This window comes from Lampetra fluviatilis, chromosome 1 (genome assembly GCF_964198595.1).
Source record: "Lampetra fluviatilis chromosome 1, kcLamFluv1.1, whole genome shotgun sequence".
NCBI lineage: Eukaryota > Metazoa > Chordata > Hyperoartia > Petromyzontiformes > Petromyzontidae > Lampetra > Lampetra fluviatilis.
Window position 1 is genome coordinate 24737668 of NC_136275.1, and position 20724 is coordinate 24758391.

At 41.8% G+C, this 20724-nt stretch overlaps 2 protein-coding genes across 3 annotated transcripts in view; both read right to left on the reverse strand.

Moving 5' to 3' along the window:
* MINDY3 (MINDY lysine 48 deubiquitinase 3) overlaps positions 1-7623 on the reverse strand; it is a 59081-nt gene extending 51458 nt beyond the window's left edge. For both annotated transcript variants that reach the window (XM_078859967.1, XM_078859962.1), the window contains exons 1-4: positions 7473-7623; positions 4130-4209; positions 2581-2641; positions 554-751 (exon numbers count right to left, since the gene is read on the reverse strand). In XM_078859967.1, the coding sequence (XP_078716093.1) occupies positions 554-751; positions 2581-2641; positions 4130-4209; positions 7473-7560 (427 nt within the window). In that variant the 5' untranslated portion in view covers positions 7561-7623. The remainder of the gene's footprint in view (positions 1-553; positions 752-2580; positions 2642-4129; positions 4210-7472) is intronic.
* A 1104-nt stretch (positions 7624-8727) lies between these two features.
* On the reverse strand, positions 8728-17815 carry MTPAP (mitochondrial poly(A) polymerase). The gene is made up of 9 exons (XM_078859977.1): positions 17619-17815; positions 15668-15852; positions 14730-14984; positions 14002-14226; positions 13164-13378; positions 11507-11733; positions 10874-10966; positions 10522-10595; positions 8728-9918 (listed from the first exon to the last, which is right to left on the reverse strand). The coding sequence occupies exons 1-9, from the start codon at positions 17809-17811 to the stop codon at positions 9523-9525; spliced, it is 1863 nt and encodes a 620-aa protein (XP_078716103.1). The 5' UTR covers positions 17812-17815; the 3' UTR covers positions 8728-9522.
* Positions 17816-20724: the final 2909 nt, after the last annotated feature.

A 20724-nucleotide genomic window follows, 5' to 3' on the forward strand; every position in this document is an offset into this window, starting at 1 on the left:
GACAAGTATAAAATATGGTGAAATTACCCTCAAAATCCACACAGTGTGAGGAAGCCATCATCCAGCAGTGGTTCAAGACTAATTAAAAGCAATCACCAACAATCACTTCAGATTGGACTGGTTAGTGCTTTAAAAGGACAAGCCAATTGAGCATGTTTTATGATACTTAATGCTACAGTGCCACCTAAAGGACAAGACAAAAACTTTCTTGTGTGAGAATAAAAGAAAACGAAAGTAGCAACTAATTATAATGAAGACACATTGATACATTTATAACTATGTGCATAACACAATTCACCACATGGTATGCTTATTTGGAGGTGGTGGTGGTGGTAGTAGTGGTGGGAGCACGAATTGATGGCCAAAAGAGGTGGTGATGGTGAAGAAGACATGGTGGTGCAAATGAGGATGGAGACAGTGATAGTGGTGGTGTGGTGATGGTAAAGACAATGGTGATGGTATGAGTGATGGTAGTGATGTTGGATATATTAGTGGTGATCCTGGTAGTAATTTGTCAATGTTTCAATAGATGTAGCCGGGAAAAAAAACACACCAGTGTGTGCGGCTGAACTGGGGCCACGTGTACTAGGGGCACTGTTGGGTGCTCCCTGATCCTGTTCATCATCCTCCCCCGGCAGTTGCTCCTTGCCCTTCGCCCAGCGAACCAGGCAGAGGGAGGAAGCATGTGGAGGTTGAGCCTTCTCCAGGATCTCGCACAGTCCGTGGCACAGCAGTAGTCGCCGCTCATCCTCTACACGGTCCACCACCACCACACGAGTGTTATATAATTGTTAGCTTCTAAAACGTGTTTCCCAATACAGTAAAACCTCAGATTGCGAGTAACTTGGTCTGCGAGTGTTTTGCAAGACGAGCAAAAAATTTGAACAAATATTAATTTGATAAACGAGTGAGGTCTTGCAATACGAGTAGTACGTATACGCTTTGTCTGCCGAGCGTCACGTGATCACAACTGATATACGAGTGCTTTGGATTACAAACACGTTTCCGGAACGAATTATGCTCGCAATCCAAGGTTTTACTGGAATGCAATCCAATATACAGTGTAAATGCATTATCAGTTACAAAGCAAGGGGAACATCTTTTCCCAGATAGTCCTCCATTTCATATTTACAAAATATTTGTTTCTTGAATGAGTTTCGAAAACGTTTAGAAAATTTGCTCATTTTAATGCTCTGAACCAATCATGGAAATGTTCTGTGCATACTGTACTGATTCAGGAAAATCGTTTAATTTCCAATCATGGGTGCAGATAAATGCATGTTTAATAAGGTATGAATAAGCTAGTGCAGAGAAAAGTTACACATCACAAAGGCATAATGAACTAATACTTTAAATATGATTCCTGCAATATAACTTACAACTATTGCCTGTTACTGTTCTGGCAATATTTTATTGCGCAATGAACAAATATTTAAATGACGAAAGAGCTACATGTCAGTCAATAGCTTAAAAAGGGCGGATATACCAGTCAAAGTGACCTGCACATGTCAACGACAAAAGTAATATGACTCGAACAGAATTGGCTATCACATCCCATTAGCCCATACAGGTTTCCATCGTTTTATTCTGCAGATGATAAAAAAAGGGGCACACAAAGCAAAACCGCACTTGACGGCTGCTTGCCGAGTACAACATACTGCAAAACACAGTTGTTCCAAGTCCGACTGCCGGACCGTATTTGAGTAAATTGACACCTTATTGCGAAGTTAGCCGCATATATGCGAATAGCAAAAATCAAACCTGCACAAAGTGAGGGTAACCTGTACTCAGACATGCCCCAGGTTTCTCAGGATCTCTATCCACAGCCCAACTGTTTGCACTTGCAATCAGAGTTCACACTAAAATGGAATTTAGAACACATTGGAAGGGCCTCAAAAATGTACAACAGTGGGAATAACTAACAATAGCAGACTGCAATGGGCTACGTGCCTTGAGCAACAAACTTAAGCAACTTGGTCTCTGAGGCATTTGCATGGATGTGGAAGTTGGTGCATGCCTGGATTTGTGCAATCCAATTTAAAATGGTATGCAACAAGACAAAAATCAGGCCATATTTTACATTCGCTTAAATCATATTTGCATGGGTCACGCTGCCCCTTTAGTGATTGTGTTTTAGGCTGAGGTTTCAGATAAAAATTTAATGTTGGCCATGAACAATGTTAACGCACTGAATCCCAAATTGAAGCAGATCAAATATTTTGAATACTTACACATATCTTGCTCAGTATTTTTTTTTTTACTATTAAGAGAAATGTTAAAGAATAAACAAATTGTATATTTTTCCAACATATAATTTTAGCACAACTACTAAACATTTGCTAAAACAAATCATGCTGTAAAAACTGTAAGGCCTGGCTTGCACTGTTTATATCCATAAATCATGAAATCACTCCCTCAAGGAGGAGAATATATACGAAATCTCTGGTCTCCTGGCAGCACATCATCCATATCAAACCTCCTAAACGGTTAATATATCAGCAATGAGGGCCAGGTGACAGCTTGCCAATGCAACACTACGCACAATGTGGCATACAAGAGGATATGCCGGCGTCTTTGTACCTGAACACTCTTTCCAGTTTATGTTCTCGCTGCCAAAAAGTGCATTCTTCAGCAGAAATGCCTGTGAAAAGCAAAATATTTGCTTAAATTTTATGCACTTACAAAACATATATTTGCGTTTTATATTTCTGTTTCCGAAAGAAAAAATGCTTTGCAATGTATAATACATAGAGAACGTGTAACTTTAATATTTATTGCAACCTATTTTTCCATACTAAATATTTGAATGTAAAAACAGATATCTACGCATGGCATTTGACTTAAAATAAAATAGAAAAATCAAACGAACATTGAAGATTCTTCCAAGCCATGTCAACATTGTTCTGATTTCCAATGAGCAAGAACAGCAGTGGGTAGCAGCAGAATTTGGTTAGAATGATGAAATGTGCTTTACAAAGTAGAAATACTGCATGTTATTGCACAATTTGAAACAAATTTAAGTAAACAAAGATTCCCACACAGCCATTTTTATTTGTTTTACATTTTTCCCTTATTTTATCATGATTGTGCTTCCGGCATCAGTCATGAGACAAAGTATACACTCAGATCTCTCACACAGCAGTGCAAAGTTCATGGTAGAAAATGGTCTATGAAAAAGATACTACAGAGCTACCTCTGAGATCCCTTCAAGTGACCTCTGGTTCACACAGTAGAGGAGAGCAGTTTCTTACCAAATACAAATGGCAGTAATGTTCAACACATGACAGTAAACAGATTAACACGTAGGCTTTTGCAACCAATATCATCCATAAGAGGTTTTTGGGTTAGATCGCGTAAATATATGTGTCGTTAAAACCCGCCACCACCCGACACAGCCAACTAGTAAGGGTTGTCACGTAAACAGAACGTGCCAATTCGTCACTCGTTCAGCACACCGGTGTGTTGGAGAGCCAAACCACAACATTTACCAACGGAGTACGACGTTTCGCCAGTAATTACAACTAGCTTCATCAGGCGACGAAATGTCGTATTCAGTTTGTAAATGTTGTGGCTTGGCTCTCCAACACACCGGTGTGCTGTACTCGTGACGAATTGGAATGTTCTGATTACGTGACAACCCTTACTAGTTGGCTGTTTCGGGTGCTGGCGGGTTTTAACTACACATTTATATATTTACGCGATCTAACCCAAAAACCTCTATTATAGTAAAACAGATGTTTTAATTTTAAGATCTGGAATTTAAAAAAATTGAGCACAGTAGCAAATTTCATTTGATGGTTATTTTGTTGAGTCATTGGTGACTGAGCTGAGACCTTAAACTCACTGCACAAATCCAGAATATCAATAATCATCCGGCCACCTCTGCAACACAGCCAATCTCTAAAGTATTCGGACTGTTCGTAAATGGAATTTGCAGCACCTATCTTGAAATATTTTTTTATGGTTTGACTCAAGTGCCATAAAAATCGATACGATATAGTAAATCAGATGGGTCACTGGCCAGCTGACTTCCCATATGCTGCCCACAAATTGGGCTTGTCCATAATGTGTTCCACACAGGCTTTCATCTGTTAACCAAGTGTGGCAACTGCAGCAGCACAAAGCTCACCTGCACAGGGACGATGACCGCACATGGTCCCCCTTCAAACTGCTCCAATGCAGTGGGCTCATCTTCGCTGAACACGAAACCTTCACAATTTACAACACATCACAGACATTACAAAGTCACTTCAATTGTTGAGAAAAAGCACAACGTCCACAATGAGAACCCCACCACAAACTTCTGCCCCACACCCACATGTCCAACCCACAAACCATAAATCACTATCAGTGTTTCTGTTTTGGATAAATGTAATTAATGCCGTGGACTGGTACATGACAAGGGTAATAATGTATTTTCTGGGCACTTTCAAGAGTAAAACCCAATTATACCGTTTAAAACATATCCATGTATTTTCATTCAAAGTGTGTATTCAAATGCAATGTGTTTTATTGACTTGGTAATTATAGAGAATAGCAACTCATAAAAAATATATAGAGGTATACAAATATTTAATTTTGCAATGTTTCACATTTGCGAGAGACCAAAGGTTAACATTTATCACAGTCCAATGGAAATTACCACATCATCCTATCCAAAGATAATCAGTTGAGTGTTTCAGTCAGGCTATTAATAGTCAAAGAAAAATAGACACCACTGGCACACTGTCACGTTGGGCGATTACAACTTACACTGATGCAAACTCCTAATTGAAACAGCAAATACTGATTAAGTGTACATGTCATTACACTTACAGGTCAACATCTGTGATAACTGTACAACAGCCTCCAGCTTATGCCATTCTCAAACAGCAATAAATAGCCATCATATTTTACAAGTTAATTCCCCTACACTTTAATTTTATTTCAACATGCTTACTAAATAAATGCAGTTTACTTTAATAGTGTTCCATGATATTTTTAAGAAACTGTGGTTTCTCGGTTTTATAATGTGTAGAATCTTGAATGATGATGCCCACTAAACCTTGAGTGGTGTAAAATAAGACAGGCATGATTAAGAAATTGGAGAAATATATGGTCATGCTCAAGAATAATGGTCATCAGGACATTGGTTTTCTACATCACGCTCAATACTTCCTAGAAAAACGAGCCAGACCCTGACGTTTTATGTGGAAAAATGGTGTTTCAGTGACTGCGTCAAAATGCTACCATTCTTTGTGTCAGTTACATGTGTAAATTACATTAACAATTTGAAACACTCCAATAGCTTCTACATCATGGGACCTCCTTTGCCAGTACCAAAATATGAGAATACAGTTTTCCCCTTTTATCTGGCAACAAAACAGGTGTTAAGTTGTTAAAACACCAAACTGAAACCTTTTACAATGAATCATGTCTACATTAACCACAATACTTGTGGTCAAAATGCAAGTATTGTGGTTAATGTATTGTGGTTAATGCAGACATGATTCCTTGTAAAAGGTTTCAGTTTGGTGTTTTAACAACTTTAACACCTGTTTTGTTGCCAGATAAAAGGGGAAACCCCTATTCTCATTCCAATAGCTTCACTTCACCAACAAAATTGCCATTACTATTTATAAATCAATACATTATATCTTCATTTCATGAACACACTGCCACTTTTTTTGTAAGACATGGCATTAGACATTTATCAGCTAAATTCTTTGAAAGATATCCCTTTGGAGTTTTTGCCCTACTTGGGCATATCTAGCCTTCGACTGTATACGTCTGAAAGCCTTTGGTTATACTTTAAGGCTTTATAAAATCTAAACTTAAAATATACCTTTTGCTTCATCTTTGGAGATCAGTATCGAATAGGGGATAGTTTCAGGGGTACTGCATAAATTCAATGCACTGTAGACTGCCATATATAGTATGATGCAGGTGTAAAATCATAGTGAAAGTGGAACACTTTATACACTTCACATATCATGGATGCCACCCCATGCGGACACAATTACCTTTGGGCAATACCACCGTCGTCTTTCATTATTGTGCTCTAAATTGTTCCTTGCTTACTTGATCATCTCCTCAAGCATGCTTCTTACGGATGCTTTGAATATTCTTAACCAAACCGGATTTTTAGTCTATCAGATGTTATAAGTTGCTGGAAGGAATCATTAATATTCTCTAAAGCAAATATTACATTCTGATAAATTTGCACCGCTTCGTAGTATAAGGTAATTGCTTTTGGCAGAGCAAATTGAATTCAGAGCTGTACCATAATATAAAATGTACAGAAATATGCATTTTAATGTCTACACAGGACTGATCCTGCTTAAAATCAAATGAGGGCTCGACACGCTTCTCGGCGCGCCTTGTATGACATTTCAGCCAACACATTGATGAGGTCACTGAAAACATCTGACTCATCTGACTTGCATGCATCCAGCAATGAATGTTAAGCTTCGGTGGGGACTTCCCACCATTCCAGGCCTCCTGTTGACAGATTGGGAGGCGAGCCCACATGAGGCTGGGAGTGGGAGCCAAGGTTGCCCACACCTCACCGTCACGTTCCCAGACGCCCTATATGGTTTTTGTTTAAAAGAGCATATCCCTGTTGTCTTCGGCGCCACGGTGGCGATATGTTAACTACCTCGCCAGGAATACAGGTCCTGGGTTCGATCCCGATGCCTGTATATTTGGAGTTTGCATGTTCTCCCCGTGGTCCTCGGGTTTTTACCTCCACAATTAGAAGCATGCGTTTTTGTATTTGGCTATACATTTCCACATAAGCCACATCGTTGGGCTTTCATTTGTGACTTGGTCACTTATGATAAAGAGCTATATAGTTCACTGGGCCTTACCTGATAAAATAAATATGTTTAGATTATACATTACTTTCTTTCCCAATTACTCTTCACCCATCGTGGTATAAGAGCTAGAACCAGTGCACCAGACTTTCTCTACTCCAGAGGCCTAGGCCGGTGCCTATCCTGCTCCAGACGCAAGGGGTCCTCTACTACCCACACAACACTCAAAATATTCACAATAACACCCAGGCACAGTCAATGTGGTCACACAACGCACACAAAACCACAACACGTTCATTTATACGCACAACTCTCTCACACAAAACGCGCAGATACCAATCACTATCGTACGCCCACACAAACACAATGAGTCAGATGAGCGGCCCAAAGGGAGTGTAGTCATTGTTGCAATGGCTCAATACGCCCATACACCTGCCCTAGCTCCGTGGTAAACAAAGGGCCATTGCCCGAAACGTCGCCGAACCAAAATACCAAAGCCGCGTCAACCGTGGCACAAACAGCGCCTACACGGGAACCCAGCGCGTCCCGAACCCGGCCGGGCTATTCAGGAAAGCCGGTATGCCTGGAGGTCAGCTAGGCCTCAAGCGGCCAAGCTCGGACGGGGTTTCACTGCATTGTGAAAGCCGACCTCGGGCGAACCCCCGCAGCAATTCTCACCTTGCGTCCACCTCCGAAACACAGCGTCTGCAACCCTGGCCCCGCCAGAGCCCCACAAAAGGTCGGCGACTTCACGCAAGTCCGCCATGGCGGCGCCGAGACCGCGCCGCGTAGGATTCGCAACAGCAACGCCTCCTATTGGTCGCCCGGGTTCCCACGTGACCTCGCGACGAAACCAAGTGGAGGCGACGAGTGGGTAGGGAATTTTGGACGAGCCCACCTCATGGGATGCGATGCATGGGGGAGGGGGGGGGACTTGAGGCCGATTCCACTAATTAATGCGTGTCACCCACTAGGTGGTAGTGGGGGCATTATGGAGTGCCTTCATGGGAGTGTACGAAATATAAAGATATTCACACGTGCTACTAAAAAACATTGTTTGAAACATCGCCTATGCTTTCTTTCAGTCGTGTTTTCAACGAATGTAGTGAGCTTTTATTTGTGCCAACGCAGTCACAAAAACGATTGGTCTAGGACTGGTACCCAACATCCCTGGACCCAAACTTAAACTACTTTAAAGGCACTGTAAAATGTTCATTTGAAATGCCGTTAAAACTAATTAGATTTTTGAGTCGACGAAATAGTTGTGAAATTGGCAAATTCTGCAAAACAGTTTAAAACTGCTAAATCCCTTCACCCTCAGCTGTATCACTCAATTCATTGGCCAGTGATGATCAAAATACCTCGGCTTCTGCCGATGACGAATGCTGTTATTTCTGCTGCCGAGGAAGTCGTTGCTAAAAATTATAGCAACGTTGCTATAATTGTTTCCTCCTACACGCTTCAGCGAGGCTGCTTGATAAACAAAAATACAGCAACAGCAGTAATAGCAATGACAAGAATGTTGACATTATTTCGCAACATACGTAGCCAACCATGCTAATGGGGGGTGCAGGGGAAGGACAAACTAAACATAAAAAGCAATACTAAGAAATCAGTTTTCAGTTTAGATTTAAAAGTGCATAGCTCCAGTGGCTTTTTAATATCGGAAGAATTCCAGACAGCCATAGAAGCACATCTCAAAGTGCGAGATGCAGTGACCATCTTTGTTCGATGGTTCACCAAAAGCTGCTGCGAGGATGAAAATCAGCAGCAACACCAACAGGATCATCCTCAGTCGGCATCATCACACAGTGGGAGAATGCGCACAGCATCTCATAACATCATCTTCAGGGTGCAAGATTATCACCCATCATCATGGTCATCGTTTTCAACAATGTATACTGTAATTTGAGGGCTCGGGACTTGATAAATGTAACGATTTATGAGAAAATAAATTGCACATAATGCAAGCATTGCACATGACACATTTATGGCTATGAACAAAGTGTAACTTTTTAATTACTTGTGATATGCAGTCTTGAGATCATCCTACAATTACCCTTTTATGTTTAAATACAATACACACGTAAATATAGTATTACATTTTATTATTCAATTATGTACAATGCTGAGGTTATGTTTGCAAGGTACACCAAATGTGGTGCTGTATTTAAAATGCCAAAACTGAGCAAGTGGCGTTAAAAAATAAACACATTGATATCAAGACTAAAAGGTTTCTAAACGACGCACGCACAGGAGATATAGATGGCAATGGTAGTCAAGGATCTCTCAAAATCCAATGAGACAAAGGGAACAACTCAAACAATAAATGAAAAAAAATCTGCCATGTAATTACATACACGTCAAAAGTAATTTTGTAAAACATTGAATTACATTCACTTTCAAATTTACATACATTCCCCAAACCACACCCGAAATTATAAGTTACCCAATGATGTCAAATACGTTTCAACAATGATTTACCACAAAACCATAGGATAAGCCCTCTTTTGTGTCAAAAACTATGAAAACAAACCGTCTTTCCGAAACAGAAATACTTTTTTAGGTTTCCTCCCCCTGACATTTGTTTTACTCATAGTGAATAACATCGCAACTCAACAGTTACTTTGATGTGCTAAAGGTTTTGTATGCTCTCAGCTATTGAGCTCTTTATAATTGTTTTCGATCGCTGCAGTTCACACAATGATGAGCCATATTGCTTGTACAGTCACTTGATATTGGCATTGGTTTTAGTTGGTCCACCCTGCTTGATGCTCTTACCAGATCCACCCTGCATTTTCCTCACATTGCCACCTGCCTTGTTCAATACAGAGTTCTCTAGGAGCGATCGGATCTTGCTCAGTGTCTCTCCTGATTTCATTCTTCCACGTCCCTTTGTGTTGTTACTCTGCAGCTGGCTGGACATCACAGCAGTCAGGCCCCAGGGCCTGGTCTTTGGGCTGCTTTGCTCTTCCTGATGCTGAAGCTGCCACACGCTGTTGCGAGCCAGCTGCACAAAGCGCTCCAGCTGTGACACGTTTACATTCTTGCTGATGTTAAGGTGTTGCTCAAATGGGTTGACGATATACAGAGGGCTGCTCTCAGGCTTGTTCTGCTCGGAGCCCTGAAATGCATGCGTATATTTACAGTCCAGATAAAGATTATATTTATATTTTAGAATACATTTAGATTATATATTCCATATTCAAGATGAAAGAAAATGTTCGCTAAATGCTACCACAATACAATGTCGCACATCTGACTCACTGGGGAATGAGGTATAGGAGGATATGTAAAAAGTTTAGATATTGAGCATATCTAAAACGTGACAGTTACACCATACACTAATAGGGTACTGGAGAAAGATAAAGTGCAGACATTTAAATATGTAATTGTACTTTGGCAGTAAATTAACACTAGATTAAGAATATAGTACTGTATGTGAAAAGGTCACATTTGTGAAAGTCTATACGAGTTACATCATGCCCAAATACTGCTCTGGGTGTGGGTGTTTAATTGGTCAGGGCGGATCTGTGAAAGAGGTGTAGTGTGTGAAATAGTTTTGAAGTTGTATTTAACAATATCTATAACTTTATATACATTTTCCATACATCAGTGGAGTTCTATTTTTGTCTAATTTGAAGATTATTTTGTCTCAGTAGGACATTACTTGGTGAATACTTGTTTTTATGTCAATGTAGAAATTAAGAATGCATCCAGAACTTACCTTCCATATGTTTATTGAATGCTTACTGAAGGAAAAACTTCCATAGAAGTTGAAAAACTCCACCAGCAGTTCATCTAAAATAAGTAATGGTAAAATGCATATACATATTTGGTTGTAGTTAATGTCATACAAATATCTTGTAGAGGTCACATTTAAATCAGCATTGTACTGGACCACATTCTACAACACAAAACCTGCAAATAAGATTGTAATCAGTTAAAAGACAATATAATACATGTCATGAAATTGGACAAAAAATCTTGACAAAAATCCACACTTTCCCAAAACTGAATAAAATATGTAATATAAAAAAAATACATTAAGCCGACAAAGATGATGGGAAAATACTGACCTAAAGTTTCAGTGTTTTGAGAAGATGTTATTTTTTCCAAATTGCTCACGATAGTGCAGTCATGTCCTTCCACGATCTGTACATCCTCAGGATCTGTAAATGGTCATATAAACAAGTGCTTATTGGATGCATGACAAATGCATCACAATTGTCCAGAAATATTTACTTAAGCATCATAATGTAATTTACCAAGAAAAGCCTCAGGAGCCACCTACATTTGTATGTTTGGTCAATGCATCAAGGTAAGAATCCAGAGAATCTAGATAAGCCATGCATATGAGGGGATCTCTCTCTCTCTCTCTTGTTCGTCCATCATAGTCGATGATGACCATGGCACGTTTGTCATTTTGTTGGCTGAACAGGCCAATCCGAGCCCGGAATTCTCTGTGGCACACAGCCATGCATACGAGGGGATAAAACTCAGTGGTCATACACAGCGGGGTTCACAAATCCATTTGCTGCACTTCCATCTGGCCACCTCTCAACCTAACAGTTTATCGAAATCCACAAACCCTTGCCTCTAAAGCAATGCATTAGAGGAATGTTAAAGACAGTAGAAAGGCGCTTCTCAGATTGTAAGAGACGCCTTGGAAAAGTGCGTGGCTTGGGGGCCACGAGTTGAAGTATTCGGACCTGCAAGTTTCCGCAGCTGCTCCAGCGTAGGAACAATGGGTGGACTTCGTTTCTGCAGGAAGAATAGCACCATGGTGGTGAGCGCGAAGTTGGTGATCCAGGCACCCGAGATGCTGCTGGTGAGGCCGTGTGAGCGTGCCCAGCTTCGCACAGCGAACACGAGTTGCCGCACACGCTCGTCCACCTGCCCATATATGTACAGCATCTCTGTGCTCTTCAGTGCTATCCTTGCAGTGCCGAGATGGGGGAAGGAGAGAAAACACAAGATTAACTGAAGGGGAAAAGGGACTGTTTGATATCACGGATATTTAATTTAAAAAATTATAACGGAAATACTGTAGCCTGAGCAGTGGCATCTCACAATGCAAGGGTTAGGTTTGGCAGCACAAAATCTAAATCGCAAATTAATCTACAATTTGTGAAATCAGACTTATCACGTGAACAATATAAATGCTAAGACCCATATTTAACAATATGCGATCCCTATAATAGCACTATATATAATAAACCCCTGGTAGTTATGGAGTCATGGTATTTTTATGATTTGGTTGTAGATTTGGAATTAGTAAAATGTGTGAAGGCAAAGACATTTTTAAATCAGTTAGACACCAGTTGTAGTGTATTCAACTGAGTCGCAGTCGTACTCTTTGGAGGCAACACATTAATTTATACCAACACACTTAACACAAAGGGGTAACTACCCCTTTACCAGATAACAACCTATGGTGGTGGACCACCAGGCTAACTACACTAGTTACACTGGGAGTAGCTACAACGGACCGGACCCCAACTTGGGTCCAGGTCCACATGTTGGCCACTTCTTCTTGGATGTAGAACATAGATCTTCAGATGACAACAGCAACGCAGAACCCCGGTCCCTCTCGGGGACCCGGTTTATATGCTCGCTGGCCGTGGCTGGCCCCGCCCTTGGCCATGACCACCTTCTCGAACACTCTAGCAGGATCTAGCCCCGGCACGTGACCACCCCCAGCCCCTACTTGGGGCCCCTGTGTAGATCTTACTTATCGTGCCTTCCGGGGTCAACGAGTGCCATGGCCCGGGGTAACCTCATCCCATCGCTGACACTCTCACACTCCCTCCTGTAGGAGTCAGCACTGCACGCCACACGTGGTACCACTGAGCGCTATGACCCAGCGCTCACAGAGCCCCCTCTAGGGCTGATACTACACCCACATATACAGAGTGTCCGCGATGGTAATACATCGCACGCCATGCCTCGCTCGAGCCGACATTACCCAGTGACACCCACGATGTCGCTACATACGTGATGTCCGCGTTATAAGTGCATCACACGCCGTGCCTCTCTAGGGCCGGCACCACACAGTGACATCCGCATTTTTGTATGATAATATCCAATAGTATAGTTGTAAAAACATGAACATTTCAAAAACAGTTTTAAATCTATTTTACTTCCGTTCATCAACAGATTGAGGTAATGCAGTGTGATGAATGGTAAAAACATATATAACCGATATGGCATGGTGGGGGCCTTAATTCACCAGAGGATTGAGAATACCTGTAATCTACTTGTTTTCATTAATGTATTGATAGTGTAAAGTGATGATAACCGATGCACATGGGCAGAAACACTGAAATATCACGGCCTATGATGCCAGAGGCTGAGTAAAGAGGCCACCTGTTGTTGGCAGTGAAGTCGCACTGCAAACTTGAAGGCTGGTGTGAGAAGCGGACAAGTGGGCAGCGTGCCTGCAGGATCTTCTGCACGCCAACACAGCCTGGGCTGAAGTAGTCCAGACACTCCCCCATCACCGATAGCACGCTCTGTGTCACGGAACGCTCTGACGACAGCATCTTCACCTGGTAATCCAGCTCAAAGTTGTTCTTCACCACCTGGGCCAGCACATTGTGTAAAATGGGCAGGGTTTGTGGGTTAATGGGCTAGGTGGCACTGTGGTTAGAACTCTTGATTCACAATCAGAAAGACGCAAGTTCAAATACCAGTCGGGGCACAACTTAATCTATCATTCAGTGGTCTTCCTATGGAGACAACCACCTCTGATAACGGGTATGTGAAATCCCATTTCTTGATCAGGAACAACATAAACACCACACCTTAGTCCTTTGCCTCCTTGAGCACGGATATTCTCCAATTAGACGGAGCATTATTGTATTGCAACTTCTTTGTTCCGGGAACTACCTGTGCATACAAGTTGCACATTTTTTTGGATACGTATTTTTATGGAACATTTTAGTTTCTTTTGAATTTTGTACCTTGCAAAAAACAATTCTAGTATTTCATCTCAGATCTTCCTTGCAAAAGATACTTTAAATGACCATGAGCTCTTACATGTCTGAGTGAAAGTATGGTGCGAAAAGAAGTTCAACATATTTACGACGGAAATCACTATACTTCTGTGAGAATTTGTGAAATTCGTGCAAATTAGCCCAGTGGCTATTGCCTCCAACAAGGTTACACACAAGTACCAACAAGGAGCATAAGCAGCAGAACCCACATGTCTCTTGTTTCCGAACAGCACGCCGTCCAGGTCGAGCAGCATGTCAAGGTCACAGCCGGTGTGCCCAAATGAGTTGATGCTGGAGCCGAAGGGGCGCACGAGCGTGCCGGGGAAGATAGTGGCGCACATGTCCTGCAGCAGCGAGCAAACCATGAAGCGCAGGCGCACATCTGCATCTGTCAGTTGCTGCATATCCACTAGAGTGCGCAGCTGTTGCTCCGTCTGCAAGCACACACATGCACCCACGCACAGGCACATACATGAAGAGGCAAACACGCATGTGTCCTCAGATGCAAGAATGTACATGCATGCACACAAACACAGCACTTCCGAAACTAAGACTTTAGAGAGCATCTGGAAGTGGTGTTCAAGGGCTGCCAATGGAACTTACACAATGGGTAATCCTCATCATTGTTGCATTTTTCTGTTTAATACTGGAACGTTTCATTATTTGAATCAGCTTGGTTTTTATTTTAAGCACATTAGATACACAATATTTGTTGATATAAAACTTCAACGAGGGAATGTATGCAAATGTAAATAATTGCCAAATGTTTTCAAAACACAAAATTGCAATATTACATCTCAAACTGTATTGTCAGTCAACATATTCTGGTTGTTGCCTCTGTCAACTATATAGGGAGGGCAAGTGTGCAAACACCAAACCTAACCCAAGCATATATTTTAATGTGTGACATTGTATAAATTAAGCCTTGATAACTCACACTTTCCAGGCTGTTGAGCCTGCTAATAATGTCTTTGTTCGACACTGGCTCTCTGTTGATGATGTGGATGTCGGTCTCGGGCATCGTTGAAGTCGGTTGTGCAGACGCAGCATTGGGAAACATCCGGGGCCGAATGGCCAGAACGCGTGAGCGGAAGGGCATCGGGAACTCCCCTTTCGTGTGTGGGATGCAACCAGCATCGCAAAGGGCCTGAGCTCCATTCTTGTCTGCAAACTCCACCAGCATGTACATACCCTGTCCCCACAGCATCAGCAATAAGGATAGACATAACAAGAGTTTTTTTCCATTTCTGTAGATTTTTTTAATTGCTTACACATACAGTAGCATATTTATCACCAATTAACACATTTTAAAAAAACCATTCATTCTATAACTCTTAAATACAGCAGAAGTGAATAGAAATAGGGAAAGCCCTGAAGTAGACATCATGGAACATACAATATTACAATTAAACACCATGTCAGATGGTGTTCAATAATTATGTGAATACAACTGCTCTTTTATAATCTATTAACTGTTTTTATCTATAAAATCTGGCACAGGTTGAATGTGAAGCAAAGTTTTGTTTGTTTTACGAGCAGTCACTGGTAAAGGAGTTGAGGCGATCAATGATTTATCGAATGTGGGGTCCCAAGCCTAGGCATGTGGGCTGTTCCTTGGACAGAACTCAATCCCCAGTGTCTCTCTCTCTGTGTCTGTGTTTGTCTCTCTCTCACACTTAACTTCAAATTTAGCAATCTTTGCATTACATTTTTTAAGTTTACTAAGTTTGTTTTCTCATTCATTCATACCTGATGACGGTTGCTTGTGTTGCTATCGAAACGTCGTATTCTATTATTTATTTTATTTATACGTGACTTTACCGAAACAACCAAAGAGTTATTCCCTATGCAGTATATTAAAAACAAGCTACTCACATACGATTCGTAGAAGAAGTAATTATTAATGTGTCCATGGTTGGACAGGAACTGCAGCAGGTTGCTCTTGGCAATGCTCTTGGGGCAGCTGATGAGAACACTCCGATCCGCTTGCTGCATGCGCTTCTCCTGTATTTCCACGAAGGTACTCCTCGCTCCATTGGAGCTTCTGACAGGCACATGTTCTGCAAAGACAATAATAATTATCCTCATAGCCTTAAGATACTTTTAGGGCAAGTGGTGTTAGCGAGCACCTATTAAGGCCAGAACAGCACATGAGGGGCTGGTGTGGCCAGGACCATGCCCAGCCGCATTTGGGTTAGATCGCGTAAATATATAAATGTGTCGTTAAAACCCACCACCACCCGACATAGGCAATTAGTAAGGGTTGTCACGTAAACAGACCATGCCAAGTCGTCACTAGTACAGCACTAGTTTGGGTTAGATCCCGTAAATATGTGTCACTGATATTGGAATCAAACTCGGGTTGCTGGGTTCATAGCGCAGCGTGCTCACCACTATCGCTTCCCATATTTTATATTGTCTGCACGCACACATGTACAAGTATGTTAAAACACACAGACGACATTAGAACGATTTCGCAATGGGATATGAACGTTTGGTACAGTAAAGCAATTAAAAACACTGCTTGTTGAAATAATTTGGGTTCTGAAATTTTTATTTTAAAAACTGGCGTACTTCTAATACGTATATACAAGTTTAACACGTCGGCTTTCGCGACCAATATTATGCAAAATATATTTTTTGGCCATAATAGTTTTTTTTGGTTTAGATCGCGTAAATATATAAATGTGTCGTTAAAACCCACCACCACCCGACACAGGCAATTAGTAAGGGTTGTCACGTAAACAGACCATGCCAAGTCGTCACTAGTACAGCACTAGTTTGGGTTAGATCCCGTAAATATAAATGTTTTTGTTCCTCACAGAAAACAGGTACTGCGATTTTCGTGCACGTACAAAAGGCAGGATGTACAAGCATAATGTGCATGCATAATGTATGTTGATTACCCTATGAATAACCTAACCGGTAATTCTCATACATTTAAATTTTAATGCATGCATTAACCCCAACCTCTGGCCTTCGCATCTCATTGCCTCACAGGCGACGACATCACATTTATCCCTCTAATTAATAACAAGAGGATTTATCCACAAGTCTGGCTGTCGCCTGATGATGCTAGTTATAATTACTGGCGAAACGTCGTACTCGAATTGTAAATATTGTGAATTTACTCTCCAACACACCGGTGTGCTGTACTAGTAATGAATGACCGTGTTCTGTTTACTAATTGGCTGTGTCGAGGTGGCGATCGGTTTAACGACACATTTATATTTACGCGATCTAACCCAAAAAAAAACTCTTATGAACCGTGTTCAGTTGCCTGTATAACTATGTGCCTCTGCTCTGTCACTAAGTGCCCTATATGACGACTGCATGTGCACCTCAGTGGCCTTGTGTATGTCTCACCTTAGTACCTGACAGAGGTGGGACAAAGTCATTGTTATGCAAGTCCAAGTCGAGTCGCAAGTCATCAAATTCATGACTCGAGTCTGACTCGAGTCCAAGTCACATGACTCGAGTCCACATCTCATAGGTGGGACAAAGTCATTGTTATGCAAGTCCAAGTCGAGTCGCAAGTCATCAAATTCATGACTCGAGTCTGACTCGAGTCCAAGTCACATGACTCGAGTCCACACCTCTGGTACCTGAACGGTCTGTACTGTATCACGATGCTCGTCTCTGTGCACATGTCCTGTCTCTGAACACCGTGTCTGCACAGGGTCCCGCGTAACGTTGAGACATCTCTGTGACCAGTTGCCTCCTCGCTTATCAACTCCTTTCACCCACCACGAGTCCCATGCCCCGGAGTTTCCCCCCGCACACGTGCCCGGCAACGCCGGCTAACCCCACCGCGCCAACCCCTCACCTCCGGCACATCTGCTGTCGTCCGGCGCCTCGGAGAGGCTCGCGGCGCTGGAGGAGCCCAGCGAGAAGGCGGCCTTGACCAGGAGGCCGTGACAAGAGGAGCAGGAGGAGGAGAGCGCCTTGCTGAGACGTGAGGGCGAACGCCGCACGAGCAGCGAGCATAAGGAGGCCGCCATCTTCCAGCGCGAGCGCATCGCCTCTGACCTATGACCCCCTGCGCGTCAGCGACCTTTAACTATCAAAATGTACGCACTGTTTGTAAATATTGTTGTTTGTTATTTTCTTTGAACCTATCTACGTGGCTTTACCGAAAGACCCAAGAATATGTTTATGAGGAGTTAATTAAATATTGGAGGCTGCGCGATTTGCATAAGGGGAGGGGCCGGAACCCGGGCTCGGGTCGTTACGTCATATCCGGTATATGCACCCGCTGCTGCCATCTTACCCAGGGGTGTCGCGTCGACTCACCCCCCCCATCATCGCCAACAACGCTGCCTGAGAATAGGCGACGTTTCGGGCGATGCCCCTTTCTTAGGAGTGCGTGTGCAACGCTGCCAACGCGGCGAGCCGCGTGCATTTGTTGAACCACGCTTTTACTTTCAAGCATTGCATACTTTTTTTTTTAATGACTTCAACAATGACGTTCCAACCACAAGTGTAACATCGACTCCCGTAGTTTATCCAACTCCAGTCCCGAGCGCTCTTAAGTCTTGACACGTGGACCGTGAACCTCTCCCGGTGCGTCAGGGTTACCAAAATGTTCGGCTCACACGGGGAGCTTTGTTTAACACAAAACGGCAATGTCAATGCCATAAGATCATGTTTGCATTTTAGATTTGAAGCTTTCGTGATTGCAAGGATTCATACTCTTTGGTTTTTTCGGTAAAGTCACGTAGGTAAAAAATAATAAAAGTAATAATAAATGAAAATAAATCAATTAAATCACGACGTTTCGGAGGCAACACAAGCTTCCTTCATCAGGTGTAAAAAAGGGCACAGCAAAATAACTAGCTACAGTGATTTAATTGATTTATTTTCATTTATTATTTTATTATTGTTTTTTTCGGTAAAGTCGCGTAGGTAAAAAATCTAAATAAATGAAAACAACTACCATCACCATTACCACACATTGTTTTCAGCTTGCGCAATTTACCCCCCCCCCCCCCAGCAGCATAACAAAAGGCTGCTTAATCTTAGCTTCCTTATCTACTTCCGCCCCCGGCATCACAAAGCTTCAGTTTGAACTCCGTACGTTGCGCCCACCCCGCTCCTCACATCGTTTTCCTCCCAGTCCACAGCCCGCCCACACACTCACCAATCGTTGCGCCCGAAACGTCGTGATTTAATTTAGTTTTCATTTATTTTATTTTTTACCTACGTGACTTTACCGAAAAAAACAAATAGCATATTTGCATGTTCACAAATACGTGTGGTTAATACAATAACTTAGATTCCTTACAAAAGGTTTCTATTTGTTGTTTAAACATCTTAACACCTGTTTTATTGCCAGAACGGGTCAAACCTATTCTTATTTTTTCATACTTTGATACTTGGAAAAAAATATCCCGTTTTGTTAACACGTCGGCTTTCGCGGCCAATATCCATACAAGGTTTGTTTTTGGGTAAAACAGCCACCACCCGACACAGCCAATTAGTAAGGTTTGTCACGTAAACAAAATTAAGTGTTGTAATTAGTAACGTTTGTCCACGTGACACTAACCTTACTAACTGAATGTGGCGAAGTTTAAAGAGACTTATATTTAAGAGAGCTAACCCCAAAATGAACCCTCTCGATTATGGACAACGCAGAGTAAAGCTATAGCCCCTCCCTGTCCAATTCAATATAGCCCCGCCCCCTGCTCGCGCCGGCCCCGCCCACTCCTCAACAAACCCCGCCCATTGTCCAGGTAGCCGCTCCACCTGATTGCACTTGACAACGAGTTCAAACATTAAGTTAATCGAAGCATTTAAAAAAGAAACCCAAGGACACCGTGTGCCGATATTTAACTATCTTTAAAGGTGCATTGGAAATGTTTTATACTGCTACTGATACTCCTGCTGTTATGGAGGGACTCATGCTGCCAGCTATGGCTGCACAGTTTGGTCGTACATCAGTACATGTTATGTATATCGTTTATTGTTAAATTTGAATCACAGTTCCTATGATCACTATTATATTGTTTTTATAGCTTTATTTTGGTGGTTTCGAAAACGTTTGGTTTAGCCATATTTGTTGAAGTACAGAGTTCGCCTGATAACTTTAATCTAAATTGTCTTATGGTTGTTATTGTTTGACTTGTATCCCACTGGGATTTTTGCACACAGCATTGAAATACGGTGTTTTTTCTGGAAGACTTTGCTGTTTTTTCATGGATTTTGTTCTTTGTTCATTTTGTTTGTCGCGGTTGCACTCGAGTCAAGAGCTGCATGGTTGATCGGGCTATACCTAATAAATGAAGCTGAAAAAACTGGAAAAAAAACTACGGCTTTGAGATACCGGAACAGCATTTCTAAGACGTTTGCTGACCCGGTCAAAACAGGAAGTTTGGTCGATTTGCCAGTACTGAGCCTTCACTCTTAATCTTTGAAAGTGCTTGATTATGTTACAAATGGCTGAACCCAATAATGACACAATCCCTCGTTGCTTATCGTAAAACACTGATGGAAGGCAATCACTAACAGATACTTTTCCAATAATTTCCACGGGATGTGAGCCAGTTCTTAGAGTTCGATGCAGGTCTGTGAAATATGAATATAACTAGAAGAAAACCGTGCAACTTCAACAACATTCGTGACATTGATGTGGATTGCGTTGGCAAGAGTAGTGGAAATATAAAACACGTTAAACGCACTGGAATTTTCTTGCAGGTTTAATGATGGCTGTGATTTTGTACAACAAATTCAAAATACACCAAATCTCAAAAGGCCCAACTGCATCAATAAAATATGTTGATTTATGACAGCAGGAGTTTACAACATTATTCATGGAAAACATGGAAATAAACAAAGCTTCTGGTATTTGTGTATTAAATATTGTTTTACATATTGTTGCTCTATTATCTCGACTGGTATATAAAAGTGCACTGCAGATTCAAAACAAATCTTTG